We start from the raw sequence: 16,074 nt of genomic DNA on the forward strand, positions 1-16,074 counted from the left end.
ATTACATCAGCTACCTGCCAAAAAAAATCACGTCAAAATCGGTCCAGCCATTTCAGAGATTAGCTGGAACAAACAGACCGACAGACAGACAGACAAAAATTGTAAAAAATGTTATTTGCTGTATTTACTGTATTTATATTCATATGCATGTAGTAAAAAATGGTTATTTCAGTATTACAAACAGACACTCCAATTTTATTTATATGTATAGATAATAATTTTCTTTATAATAAGTTGGTCACTGACCGAGCCCTCGTTTACCGAGTAATAATATTAAAATACAAAATATTGTGTAAACAGTTTGTTTAGGCTTGGAATTCATTAAATATTGTCTCACTTTTGAGAAAGGTTTTTAATTACATCCCATAGAAATGATGGATTAATTAACATGATAGAAGATATAAATAAATATTTAAATGAATTTATTTCATAAGAAAATTCTCTTAGGATAGGGATCCGGATGAATGGCGGTCCTACGCCGTGCGTTTTTCCGGAAACTGTTTGCAACGAACGACCACGTTGTGGAATCACCTTCCAGCGATGGTATTTCCGAACCGATACGATATTGAAATCTTCAAGAAGATAACAGCACAACCACGTTGTGGAATCACCTTCCAGCGATGGTATTTCCGAACCGATACGATATTGAAATCTTCAAGAAGATAACAGCACAACCACGTTGTGGAATCACCTTCCAGCGATGGTATTTCCGAACCGATACGATATTGAAATCTTCAAGAAGATAAAAGCCGGCCAAAGAAAAGTCGGCAACGCACTTGCAATTCCCCTGGTGTTGCGGGTGCTCATGGGCGGCGGTAATCACTTACCATCAGGTGAGCAAGCTTGTTTGCTCACACCGCTTTACTTCGAATGATCGCAGGTTCGATTTCTCGCACAATACAAAGGTTTGTATTAATAAGCATTACTGTTTGTACATGTATTGGTTTGGTATGTCTGATTTTTTGTTTATTTTTTATATATATATTTTAGATTATGTTTGACGACCTCAGTGGTCCAGCGGTCTAGTACACCGCTTTACGACCGATGGTCGCGGGTTCGATTCCTCGCACGGCACAAACATTTGTATTCATGAGTATGATTGTTTGTATCGGTCTGGGTGTTTTCTATGTATAATATGTATGTATCTACAAAAAATATCTATGTATTTGTATCAGTTATCTAGTACCCTTAACACAAGCTTTAGCTAGCTTAACTTGGGTCTAGATGGCGCTGTGTGCATTATCCTAAGATTATTATTATTTTTTAATATTTTTGTTGTTTTCGAGACAAAAATCCCGCTGTTGATCTAACGGTGTTGCCACAACTCTATCTATTACTGAAAACTGTATTAATATCCGTTGCGTTATTTACATGATCCGGCGTTTTTTTTTTAGAAATAGAAATAATCTTTATTCAAATAAACTCAATACAAGTACTTTTTGATTTTTTTATTCTACCACTAATTCGGAACGCGGTTGTATTTTAATTGCTAAAGTGAATTGTGTTAGAGACATAGTTAAATTAATGTTATATAGAATGACTAGTGTGTTGTATCTTTTGAATACTTGTGTGTTGTTCTTTTGAATAGGTGCTTTTTTTTTAAATAATTACACAATAACAGGTAAGAGGCATGCGATTATTATTTTTGAAATTAAATCAATCTGTATTATTGTAAACATGTATAACATTTATTTAAAAAGAATACGAGCTGAGTTTCTTGTCAGTTCTTCTCATCTCGAAATCATTCCAAACGGACGGTAGATTTGACATATCATAAGTCTGTAATAGACCTATATGAATAAAGATATTTTGAATTTGAATAATCTACATAGAAACCGCTACGCACTTATTTTTAGTGCAATAAGGTAATATTGTCAGCGCTATGAATTTGAAGTTATATCTACAAAAACATTATACTGAACACATGAAGGAAAAGAAAATGAATATACCCACGCATTTTGTTGTAATAGAAATGTAAAGGTTAACGACCTACATTATTATATAAGCAATATACGTTTGACGTTTTCTAAGAAGTGAGATTATTTGGTATTCCAGTCAAAAAAATAGACAAATGTGTAAAAAGTTATATATATATACGTGATCCTTTCATCTCCTGATTCATACTGATATATAAAGGTGAGGAGTTTGTTTGTTTAAATACATTAGTCTCTGGAACTACCAGTTGGTTTTTAAGAAGCGATTTTGTATCTTATAGCCTAAAAGTTAAGTAAGGTTATTTAACATCGTTCTTTGGGTAGACTTTGTAAGTTTATAGGTGAAGTTGTTTGCGTGGTTATATCTCTCACTTATTTCATCAGCAATTCACCTTGCTTTGTAACATATATTTGAGATGAAGGCTATATTTATATTATATAAGATACCTTGAAATTTCACTGACATAGTTCCATATTTACGGAAATATGACAGTGGAATTACAGGGTACAGAGGAACTACTCCTTAGTTATCCTAATAGCAATGCAAGTGTGCCACTAGTGACGATGTTGTCCACTTTGGTATATATATATATATACATATATATGACAAGTGCCACTTACCATCAAGTGAAATAGCAGCTAATTTGCCATTCAATCAAAATATATATATATAACTCAAAGGTGACTGACATAGTGATCTATCAATGCACAGCCCAAACCACTGGATGGATCGGGCTGAAATTTGGCATACAGGTAGATGTTATGACGTAGGCATCATCTAAGAATTTTGATTAATTCTTAAAATTGATAGTGAATGATCTATACGCCCCCAAACCACTGGATGGATAAAATAGTAGATGTTATGATGAAAGTTTGATAAAATATGAAACTTTGTCAATTTTAAACCGATCGGGCTGAGACTTTACATGCATAAAGCTACTATGACGTAGGCAGCCCCTAAGAAAGGATTTTGATAAATTCCACCCCTAAATTAACACTAGCGAAGCCGCGGGCAAAAGCTAGTTTGAAATAATTTAAATGTTGATTAAATTATCATTACATAGTATAAAACAAAGTCGCTCTCGCTGTCTGTCCGTCCGTATGCTTAAATCTTTAAAACTACGCAACGGATTTTGAAGCGGTTGTTTTTAATAGAAAGAGTGATTCAAGAGGAAGGTTTTTATATAATACTAAGTGCCCGTGCACCCGTGTATCCGTGCGAAGCCGGGGCGAGTAGTTAGTTAATAAGAAGCTTAAAAAGAAAACTGTGTATATTACAAGCAAGTAACAAACTGTATTTGATACGAGAATATACAACTATAGATATAGATAGATACGGTTTTTTCACTTTAACTTACACTTGTATAATAATTGCCGTGCCCCAGGAACGCCTCGTTTACCTGCCTATAGTGGGCCATTTCGACCCCTTGTAATGTTTGCCCACTGAAATAGGGTTAACCGTCTTTTACTTTGACGTGAAAGTAGACCGAACGCCTTCTTAATGTTTGCATTATTTCTGTTGCAAATTTAGTGTTGCCAGTAGAATATTATGGACTGAGATTTTTATGGGCAAACCTTTAAGTTAATAGAGGTATATTGTAATGGATAGAAACAGCCTATGCTGTAAATAATATAAATGACGTAGTGGAGTAACTTGAAACAGTTATGCTCGCTATAAAGATCAAACTTGTGGCGGCGACGGCTGGGTCAGTATGCTCCCTCTAATATGATTGAGTGCAATGATGACTGTCTCATCCGTCATACTCGTGAACGGATGCTACTTATGGGGACTATTCAGGTTACGAAAAAATTGCCGTATCTCTAACAACGTTTTGCAATATACATATGAACATACAATTTATATATATCAGATAAATTTCAAAATTTTATTATTATTATTTACATAACCTAATTGTACAACTAAGAACTTAAATTAAAAAGTTTAAAAAATTATAATATGATGACTAAAATATATTATTAAAAGGGCTCCCTTTAGGCAACGTTCCGAAGATACTGGCAGCGTTCCCTCTTTGAATAGCTAGACTAATTCTTTGTCCGAGGTAGCTGCCAGCTCTTCGGTCTTCTGTGATGTCGACTAACCTTTTCGTTATTTCTTTGAAAAGTCTACATGCATAATTAGTTTTACGTAATAAATATTGTATATATATAGTATATAATCGTTTCAAAAAAAAGTTGCATATTGACAACTTGTTATAACTTTATCCAGTTACTTCGTTATATTGTACTAGTTAATTTATATATTATCTGCTAAGTTCGAATTTGTCGCTCCCAGAACTTACCGCCCGCCATCTTGTCCCTCCTATAGAGCACCAGGACCGGACGTGTTTATTTTTTTTAAATGTACAATGTTTTGAGAGGAGAGAAAGGTGTCGGAGAGGTTGAAAAGTGATCGTCTATTGTGGTATGGACATGCAATGTATTGGAATGAAGATAATATTTTAAGGAAGGTGCTACATATGAATGTGGATGGTTATAAGGGCAGAGGATGGAAAAAGAGATGGATGGACTGTGTGAAAGATGATATGGTAAGAAAGGAAATAAATAACGATGACTGCGAACAGGGATGAATGGAGAAAAACATATTACAACGACCACAAATAAATGGGATAAGGAAGAAGCAGATGATATGGGAAACTCTTTTAATACTATAATTTGTTTTCTATTGTCTTGTGACTTGTCATATTGTAATTTTTAACATGTATATGAAACTCTTTTATTACTACGATTTGTTTTCAATTGTCTTGTCATATTGTAACATTTTAACATGTATATCTTACTAGCATTTTAGTTGAATTAAACCAATATTTCCTTGGTCTATATCGTTTTGTATCAACGTTATTACTACATAGTATAAAACAAACGTCGCTGTCAGTGTCTGTTCGTCTCTATGTATGCTTAAATCTTTAAAACTACGCAATGGATTTTGAAGTGGTTTTTTTTATAGATAGTGATTCTAGAGGAAGGTTTATATGTATAATACATGTACTCCCAGGCGAAGCCGGGGCGAGTAGCTTATTATAATTATAATAACCCTGAACTATTCATACAGATTACAGATATATCTAGCCCCAAACTAAAGATACTAAACAATAGATCAAAAATATTTTATATTGTATTTATATTGCAAAATTATGTTTTAAATTGCCTACAAAATATATGTACAGAAATACAATCATTTTCATGAATTCAAATGTCTGTATCGTACGAGAATCGAACTCACAACCATAAGGTGTGCCAAACCGCTACACCACAGAGGCCGTCGTTATTAATATTTTAACTATGCTGTAATACACAACACAACACACAAATAGTGTACAAAGGTCAAGTCATAATATCATTGTAGCATTATAAGGGTTTGTAATTACAGGGTCGGTCCATACCAAAAACTTTCAGTGACAATAGGTGGCAGGGTGCCGAAGGAAACAATAGACGGGTTGGTATTGTATATATACTTGATTATGGTGAGTACGTAACACAAGCGTACCGCAGACTAATTATTACAGACAGATAGATACATTTTTCGGACTGCTCTAATGCTATTGGCTGCAGCTGGCCTTTACAGCTTTACCGGACGAGTGCAGATGGCACTCCAAAATAAAGAAAGGAGTTACGGAGCGGCTGAAGGCCAACTCCCGCCTGACGGATACGACTTTAGTTTGGCACCTAGAGGATTGCCCATAAAAATCTCAATTGAAAATATTCTACTGGCAACCCTAAAATTGCAATAGACAGCGAACACTAACCTACGAGTACATATTACAAACAAAGACTATTATAAATAAAAAAAATTAAACACGTCTACATTTACCTAAAGGATCGCCTATGAAAATCTCAGTCCATAATATTAATTTAAATGGCAAAACAACGTTTGTCGGGACAGCTAGTATATATATCCCCTCCGATCGATCCCCCGTCCAATTCAAACGGGGATCGAAATTACGACGGCCTGAGCCGAGGTTCGAACCCCTAGTGGTGCCAGACTAAAGTCGTATCCGTCAGGCAGGAGTTGGCCTTCAGCCGCTCCATAAGTCCTTCCGCGGGTTTGGAGTGCCATCAGCACTCGCCCCATAACGTCCGGTGAAGCTGTAAAGGCCAGCTAAGGCCAACAGCATTAGAGTAGTCCGAAAAAAAAAAACCCCCATCCAATTCAAACAGGGATCGAAATTACGACGGCCTGAGCCGAGGTTCAGACACCTAGCGGTGTTCTAAGCCTACACATCTGTTTTGCAGGACTTGGCTTCAGCTGCTTTATAATTCTTCTGGTGGTTTGGAGTACCGAGTTATGACTATAAGGATGTAAAAAAGGATAGTGGAGACGATTCTTACTACTTATTCTTTGACTTTTTTTTAAAAAAAGTAATTCAATTGAGTTTCTTGCCAGTTCTTCTCAATTGGATCTATTTTAAAAAATCATTCAAATTTTTACATTCTAATTTTATTTTTTTTCCCTACCGTCCAGTTCGGTATGGAATGTAAAAATTTTACGTTCATAAGCGGCTAAAATGTCCTACATGAATAAATGATTATTGAATTTTGAATTTTTTTAATTCTGTTATGGTAGTGGTTAGGGCCAAGTAAATAGATTGCAAACATCACGAGGACCCTCGTGTGTGCGACGCCGAGTATTGCGGTTGTTGTGGTAACGTACGGTACGGTACGGTACTGTTGTAAGCCACGGCACTGACGAGACACACTTGGTAATATTAATATCTTAAATAAGGATAATTATAACAGAATATAATAATAATAATAATATAATGATCTCAGGACAATTCACATAGAGCCATCTAGACTGAAGTTAAGCTAGCTAGAGCTTGTGTTATGGGTACTAGATAACTGATACATATACATAGATATTTATTTTTTTGTAAATACATACATATTATACATAGAAAACACCCAGACCGATACAAACAATCATACTCATGAATACAAATGTTTGTGCCGTGCGAGAAATCGAACCCGCGACCATCGGTCGTAAAGCGGTGTGCTTGACCGCTAGACCACCGAGGTCGTCAGTCTATAAAGTGTCAATAAAGTGGTCGATTTCAAAATGTGAAATTGTGACACTGTTGTTAGTGGTTGTAAACAAACATAGCGAAGACGATTCTATTATGGTAGTGGGTAGGGCCAAGTAAATAGAGTACAAACGGCACGAGGACCCTCGTGTGTGCGACGCCGAGTATTGCGGTTGTTGTGGTAACGTACGGTACGGTACTGTTCTAATGCACGGCACTGACGAGGCATATAAACAGACGAACTTCATTTAGGTACTAATATTATAAGGCGAAATCATGAGATTTTTTTGTATGTGTGTTTATCAACACTTGACTATATAACTAATACTTGTACGATTTTGGAAGTACTTTCACCTATTTAAAGCTATTTTATTACCATGTATCCACCTAGTCTACGTAGGTATACAATTTTTGATTAGCAAATTTTTTCAGGTTTGTAGTTGTGATGCCCAATTTATACTCAGCCCGAGTGGGCAGGGAAGTGAGCAGCGCGAGAGTGTAAACACGAATGGAAACACTTCCCATATCATTGGCGCTGCCACACGCGGTGCCCGGTCCTCCCACGATTGTCGGTTTTCGAGCTCGAGTCAAAGGACTGGCAGCGAGTTTATATTTTCAGCCGTCTCACTCAGTTGTAGCCCAGCAATATTTCCGGCAGCACGAGTGGCAGGGGAAGCGGCTGAATGTAAATGTAGCATGAGAGCGTAAACAAGTACAGTGGACGATTCTATTATGGTAGTGAGTAGGGCCAAGTAAATAGATAACAAGCGGCCCTCGTGTATGCAACGCCAAGTATTCCGGTTGTTGTGGTTACGTACGGTACGGTACGGTACGGTACGGTACTGTTCTAATGCACGGCACTGACAATACACACATGTCAATATTCATTTTTAAAAAGGATAAATATAACAGAATATGGCAATAATGTGCTTGATTTCATAACGTGTAATGGTAACACTTTTGTTGGTCGTTATTTGCTGTCTTTGTGTTTACTGCTAGATATATAGAAAGTTGTAACTCTACGTACAAGCATAGGGACGATTCTATTATGGTAGTGGGTAGGGGCCAATAATAATTTATTTGATACTAGCTGTCCCGGCAAACGTTGTTTTGCCATATAAATTAATAACGCTATAAAAAAACAGGGGTTGATGATAGAAGGGTAAAAATTTACGATTGTATGTTGTATCATAAAAAAGAAGAAACTAAAAATTTTGTCTAAAAAATAAATAAAAAAATTAGGTGTAGACTACCCCTAACATTTAGGGAGATGAAAAATAGATGTTGGCCGATTCTCAGACCTACTCAATACGCTCACAAAATTTCATGAGAATCGGTCAAGCCGTTTCGGAGGAGTATGGGAACGAAAACTGTGACACGAGAATTTTATATATAAGATATACTCAGACTCGCTCAAGAGTTACAATACAGGAGAAAGGAGATTGTTAGTAATGTGGACTGATGACTTTATCCCTAGCAATGTACCACGTCAGGTTGACCTCCACGCGATTCCCCCTGGAAACCGTCGTAATAAATTCATGTTGCATTTGTCACGATGGGCTAACTGACCTGACCTCATGCTCATCTTATCATCCTCCACTAGTGCCACACCAGCGTAAACCGTTAACTCGACGGGTACACTATTATCTATACATCTCATCATCTGCTTCTTCCTTATCCCATTTATTTGGGGTCGGCGTAATATGTTTTTCTCTTCCATTCATCTCTGTTCGCAGTCATTCCGTTATTTACTTCCTTTCTCACCATTTCATCTTTCATACAGTCCATCCATCTCTTTTTCGGTCTTCCTCTTCCCTTATAACCATCCACATTCATATGTAACACCGTCCTTAGGATATGATCTTCATTCCTACGCATTCCATTATCTATACATCTATACATATAAATAAAATTGGAGTGTCTGTTTGTAATATTGAAATAACAGTTTTTTACTACATGCATATGAAAATAAATACAGTACATAAACCAAAATAACATTTTTTGTCTGTATGTCTGTCTGTTTGTTCCGGCTGATCTCGGAAATGGCTGGACCCATTTTGATGGGACTTTTTTTTGGCTGATCTAATAAGGAGTAACTTAGGCTACTTTTATTTTAGAAAAATAAAGTTAAACCACGCGGAAGTCGCTGGAACAGCTAGTCGGTTCCGTTTGTAGACATCGTCAGTGCCAACCTCAATCTTCAGTGCTGGAGGGCTTTACTTGTTTGATATGTTTAGCGTTATATGTAGTTTGAGGGTAATTGAATTACATTTCGGCCGTTTCAAAGCATTGAATATGATTTTAGGATTGTTTACGTTCAGTTGTCTTTTTACTACAATGGTACTTGTTTATGTTTACTATGATCGAGTTTAGATGGAGAACACGGTGAACAGATGTGCTTTTGATGTGGCTTGTGGACCCGAATATCTGGTTAAAATAATAATAATAATAATCTCAGGACAATTCACACAGCGCCATCTAGTCCCGAGTTAAGCTAGCTAAACCTTGTGTTACGGGTACTAGATAACTGATACAAGTACATAGATCTATTTTTCGTAAATACAAACATATTATACATAGAAAACACCCAGACCGATACAAACAATCATACTCATGAATACAAATGTTTGTGACGTGCGAGGAATCGAACCCGCGACCATCGGTCGTAAAGCAGAGTGCTAGATCGCTAGACCACCGAGGTCGTCGATTATTAATATAATTATAATATTAATATTCCCGGACAATTCACATAATAGACCTTGTGTTATAGGTATTAGACAACTGATAGGCTGAGATTTCTCTGAATTGAACTGAAAGTTTCATCATCCTAGCTTTAAAAATGACAAACTTCATCATTTACATCCCCTTTTTTAATTTACCCCTTAAGAGTTTTTTTAATTTATTTATTTTATTTTTTATTTAAACTCTTTATTGCACCAGACAAAGAAAACACACAAAATGATATAATACATAAACTGATACAAAAGGCGGTCTTATCGCTAAGCAATCTGTTCCAGACTACCAGTACAGAAAGTAACATTAAGATAAGAAAGGGGTAGGTGGTACAAACTTTGTATGTCATATGTATTTATAGTTAATCAGTAGCTTATAGGTTCCCAGCTTCAAGCTTTGATAATGACTGTACTTCCATATAACTTTCCAACCCTTACAACCCTTTTTTCGAAGTAAAAAGTACCCTATGTCCTTTCCCAGGGTCTAGACCAGTGATTGCCACAGTGGTCTATATCGACCCCCAGGGGTCTATTACAAACTGCAAGGGGTCTACGACAGCGGTCATCTTGTTGTTTTTACTTTATGTTTTTGACACTAAACTTTACTATAGTTAGAAATTTACAAAAAATCAATACCAGGTAAGAAGGGGGGTAGAAAGGGGGTCTACTCAAAACCGAAAAATATGGCAAGGGTCGACCCTTTGATATATTTTTCGGTTTCGACACAAAAAAGTTTGGGAACCTCTGGTCTAGACCATCTGTGTACCAAATCTCATTTATATCGGTTGAGTAGTTTTGGCGTAAAAGCGCGACAGACAAAGGGAGACAGACAGACAGAGTTCCTTCCGCATTTATATTATTAGTAAAGATTTTACATTTATTTTGTTAGTTCACTATATTTATTTATACTACGAATTAAACCTCTATACTGATAAAGAATAATGTATAACCAATATATCTATTCAATTCCATTCTATATTCAAATTTTCATCCAGCCAGTCGTTTACTCACAGTAAAATTAATGGAAACTGTAAAGTGTGCTGAATCAACTTTACCTAGTGATGCGCAATTGAGCACCCGTACTTACAATGCAGTTCAAAATTTAAATTACGAATACCATAATATTCAAATTTAGAACATCCGCTTAAATGCACTAAAGTGAGCAAGGAAGTAGTGAGTTTCATGCGAGAAAAATGTTTGAGAGTTGTTAAGTTTTTAATTTAAAAGAATTAGGTATTTTTTGTATTTCGAACGTGTAATTTTTATAGTACTAGCGTTTCATTATACAAATTTTATTAAGTGGAGTACATTTACCAATAATATATAGATAGCCAATAAGTAATTTCTATTCAATTCTGTTCTATATTCAAATTCCCATCCAGCCAGTCGTTTACTTACAACGAAATTATTGGAAACTGTAAAGTGTGATGAATCAACTTTAGCTGGCGATGCGCAATTAAGCACTCGTATTTACAATGGAGTTCTAAATTTGAATTATGAATACCATAATATTTAAAATTAGAACATCCGAAATTATATCACATACTTTATTAAGTGGAGTACATTGACCATGCCCGCCTATTGTACAAAATCAATAAAGTTTTAAATAAAATAAATAAATGCAATAAAATACTTAGTATTGAGTACTAATACTTTATTTAATAGTATAAACAATTATTTCATTCAGTCGTTTCAATTTCTATATTTTAATTGTTTTATATAGAAACTAGTAACAATTTAACCGTCATGATATACTGACAACTGTTAACTCTTGCAGAATAGACATTTTAATGGTGGTAACTTGGTAATCAACGCATATTAGGTATATATATGAAGCTTCTTTAAGCTTTTTGAGCTTGGACAAGCTTTATATATGTACCATACTTAATTACATACAGATTGTAATAAGTTATCACTCATTTATTCATTATAAATATGTTTATGCAATTATTGGCAGATAACCATATTTTATAATATTTTATATTTATATACTTGAATATACAAAATATGTGATAGACAGCCCTATGTGTGCATAAAGCTTTCCTAATTTTTAGCACACAGTAATAACATAACATTTTATTTGGAAATAATAACAAATAATTATGTTATTGCAAACAATAATATGAATTATAATAATTAGTTTGTAATAATGGGGTTGACAAGTTTAGAAACAAAAACCACATAGATTTAGTTAAAAAAAAATAACAATAACATAAACCTTCAACATTGTTTTTGAATAAATAATATATATATACATACAGCATCACAGATATTCATGTGATGATTATGTTCCCCCTTAAGCCTTGCCAATACAGGGAATTAAGATGTCAATCCATAATTATACTGAGATTCTCAATCATTAGAAAAAAAAAATATAAGAAATTAGTACTGAAGACAATGGCTGTATGGGCTGAGTCCTTTTGCCTTTCCCTAAAAAGAGAAAAACCGAACCAAAAATAAAAAACTGAGATTCTCATACTCAAACCAATGATAGTATAAATTGTTTGTTATACATCAGGTGTTGTGATGTCTTTATAATATAACAATCTCAAGGGATAATACAAATCTCAAACTAATAAAATTGTCAAACATTATTGAGCATGTTTAAAAACAGCCACAGGTACAATATCCCACTGTCTTTTAAACCATGATGTTGGTGAAATCACAGGTCAAAATCAATGATAATTAAAAATAAAGGCAGTTTAAATATTTAAATTTAAATAGACAACTTTGTAGAAAATCAACCTTCAATTTTTTTTTCTCCGATTACATTTGCTTTCAGTCCCAGGACTATAAGCAAATATGTTCTGTGATGCTGTCATGTTGCTCAACTGCATCCCAGAGCTACTGCTGATCTTCTAGCTCCAGGATATGGCGTTTTAGTCTCACATGCTGTTCTATGGTGAGTTGTCGAGCAAGTTTGTTGTGGTGATGAATTTATTCATTCATCACCCCAACACACTTGCTCAAATACCTTACACTACTACACACTTGTTCGAATACCTTAAATACCTTCATTATTGTTCAGATAAAATAGTCCTCCCTTTATTAATTCTTATAATTTTCCCCTGCATTTCTCTGGGTATACCATGCCGCTCGGTCAGATGACGTCTCACTGTGACAGGCTTCGCATAAGTTGCGTCACATTTGTGACATAAATACATATACATCCGTTCATGCATGCTGTTTACGTGTGCCAACATTTCGCCGCGACGGAAAAACTTTTTAGGACACTGTACACATTGTACCGTCTTCTCTGTATGGTAGACCATGTGCTTCCTCCATAGAGCTCGTCTGCGGAATGTAAGACCACATTTGTCACATGTGTATGGGCGTTCTCCAGTATGCAATCTTATGTGTTCTATTAAATTCAGTTTCCTCGGAGCTTTGTAAGCACAATGTTGACACTGCAGAAAGGGACCTGTATCGTGCCGAGCGACCTGATGCATCTGTAACTCGACGAGAACAGGAAAACCTTTTCCGCAATGCTCACACATGTACTTATATCCGTTATGCCGTTGCATATGATGATCATAGGTACGCTGGTTGGCTAATATTTTATCACAAATCTTGCATACTATCTTTTCAGTTAGATTTGGTATCTTCTTGTTTATTCTTTTTCTACCTTGCATACGTCTCCGAGCTAAATGCAGCTGATCTGCTTTCTTACGTTTAAACAACTTCTTTTTCATGTGACTTTCATAATATACGTTGTTATAACTCGAGAATTTATCCGATAATTTGTCTAATTCGTCCAATAAGTCTTCACCACTGTCTTCTTCTTCATTAACAAAATCATTATCGTCATTCGAATTGCAATGATCATTTATATTAGGATACGAATCAATTACAGAATTCTCCTCGCTGTTTCCACTGCAGTTACTTCTAGAAAATTCTTCTGTATCCTCAGACGAAAAATATTGATTAAACATTGAGTATTCCACGATAATTTCTTTAAAATTGTCATCACTAAAATCACTGTTTACAGTTTTGTTCGTCAGTACCGAGAGACGTTTCTGACTAGATTCACACTTCAGTTTGAAGTAAATAGCGTGTTTGAGTAATAATAAACATTTTTGGCACATAAAACTGGGTAATATATCATCCTTTTTAAGCGAAATATTGGCAAAATTGAGTACAGCTTTACCAAAACAACTTAAGCCGTCGGCACTAGTCTTGTCAATAAGAGGAACAAACTTTTCACCATCTTTATGCAATAGACAAACTCTGCAAATATCTTTATAAGCGTTTTCATAGTTCTCCATTTTTTTAAATTAAGCTTTATTTATATTTTTTACAATTTATAACTTTAAAAACATGACAACAGAAAAACTATCATAAATAAATGTTATTCGATGTCAGTGATATTGATTGACTTCGTCTTGACTGACAGTACATACGTCAATGTAACACTGTGACTTTATGTTTCACTTGGAATAGTTGCGTTCCATTCTACGTAAAATTAGATACGAATAAAATATTAAAGAAAGAAATCTGTATAAAACTCTAAATAAAAAGATGGTTTAGAAAATAAAACAAATAATTATTTTTTATACTACGCTAGCGTTGCTAGGATCAGCACAATTTTGATATCACTGTGTTGATTATCGCATGCCTCTTGTTATACTGTAATTATTTATATAAAAAAAAGAAGTATTCAAAAGAGCAACCCACAAGTTTTTATTATTCTTGTGCACATTATTCTTGTGATGAATCTGCATTCCGAATGAGTGGTAGAATCAAAAATATGACTATTCAAAATTGCTTGTAATGAGTTTATTTCTATTTCTATTTTGTATGACACGTAGACGATATTTATTGATTTTTAAACACTTCCCAAAAGTTTTCCCTAATACATCACAAGGTTTGAAATAATCTAATCTGTCTGAAAAGTGTCCCTCGAACAAACACGATAACTTTTAGAATTATTCATAACAGAGTTATTTAATTTGAATTAATACAAAAGTCTGATGTAGTTTAGTAGGCTATAGGAATCTTATATTTTATACACCTAATAAAATGAATGGAGAACTCGTAGTGGACAAAATAATTTGTGTAAATAATTATACTTATAACATACCTCTCTATAGAAGATTATCATCATTGCCTTGCCCTTATACCATTATTTGGGGTCGGCGCAGTATGTTCTTCCACTGCTCTCTGTCGGTCGCCATATCTGAGCATACTCCCCTTTTATTCATATCATCTCTCACACAATCCACCCATATTTTTTAGGGCGTCCTCTCCCTTTCCATCCATCCACGTTCATATTGTACACTTTCCATAAGACATGATCCTCGTTCCTCCGTATAACATGCGCATACCAGCTCAATCTGTTAACCTCTCTATAGAAGATATCTATTATAATTTTATATAGGTTCATTCATTTATCATTTAAGAGCTACGCTCTTGTCAGTGTAGCTACGCAATGTTCCATCATGCCCTTTAATACTTGATACGACATGACTCCCATCTTCTCCTCAATTTATTTGATGTAGCTGTGCTTTCCTTCTATTTTTCCCTCAATAATAATTTTCATGAAATCATCGTGCCTTATCAAGTTTCCCAACATTTTTCCTCGTCTATTTTCTATTGTGTTCAATAATTGCCTTCTTTCTTTTACCCTGTGTAGTACTTCTTCGTTTTTTACTTTTTCCTTTCAGCTAATTCTTTCCATCCTTCCCCAACACCACATTTCAATAACCTCCAATTTGTCCCTTTCTTTTTGATTTGATGCAGGGGCAGAAGCAAGGTTGAATCGGTCGTCATCGTGCGAAATCCTTGCCAAATAAGTACTTGGACATTATATAAGTTATACAAATAATATTATTTTTCAATTCTAGACACTAAATACTAATAAATGCGTACTATAATAGGAACTCATGATCCAGGACAATTCACACAGCGAAACCTAGTCCCAAACTAAGCAAATTTTGTACTATGCTGGAATACATTGAAATATACTTAAATCTTAATAATATTATAAACATGATAGTTTGTGAGTATAGATGGATGTTTGTTAGTCTTTCACGCAAAAACTACTGAACGGATTTTGATGAAAGTTTACAGTAATATAGCTTATACATCAGAATCAGAAAACTAAGACTAGTTTTAGTCTATTTAACATACATATAGATAGTTTAAAAATAATTTATTTACATTTAGCGAAATATAATAATATAAGTTTTTTTTCAGACTACTCTAATGCTGTTGGCCGCAGCTGACCTTTACAGCTTCACCGGACGATAGGCGAGTGCAGATGGCACTCCAAACCAAAGGAGGGACTTATGGAGCGGCTGAAGGCCAACTCTTGCTTGACGGATACGTAATATAGATGTGGTGCAGACGAAGCTGTGCGGGTCAGCTAGT

General features: G+C 34.9%; 1 protein-coding gene across 1 annotated transcript; it reads right to left on the bottom strand.

Annotated features, from left to right (window-relative positions):
- Nucleotides 1–12,669: 12,669 nt before the first annotated feature.
- LOC131840734 (zinc finger protein 510-like) lies at nucleotides 12,670–13,996 on the bottom strand. Its single transcript, XM_059188926.1, has one exon. It carries the CDS (start codon nucleotides 13,968–13,970, stop codon nucleotides 12,723–12,725), a length of 1,248 nt encoding a protein of 415 aa, XP_059044909.1. The 5' UTR covers nucleotides 13,971–13,996; the 3' UTR covers nucleotides 12,670–12,722.
- Nucleotides 13,997–16,074: the final 2,078 nt, after the last annotated feature.

The sequence above is a fragment of the Achroia grisella genome, unplaced genomic scaffold (genome assembly GCF_030625045.1).
Source record: "Achroia grisella isolate CSIRO2021 unplaced genomic scaffold, CSIRO_AGI_Agris_v1 utg149, whole genome shotgun sequence".
NCBI lineage: Eukaryota > Metazoa > Arthropoda > Insecta > Lepidoptera > Pyralidae > Achroia > Achroia grisella.

Coding starts and splice junctions, on each gene's coding strand:
- LOC131840734 (XM_059188926.1), bottom strand. CDS start 13,970: ATGGAGAACTATGAAAACGCTTATAAAGATATTTGCAGAGTTTGTCTA.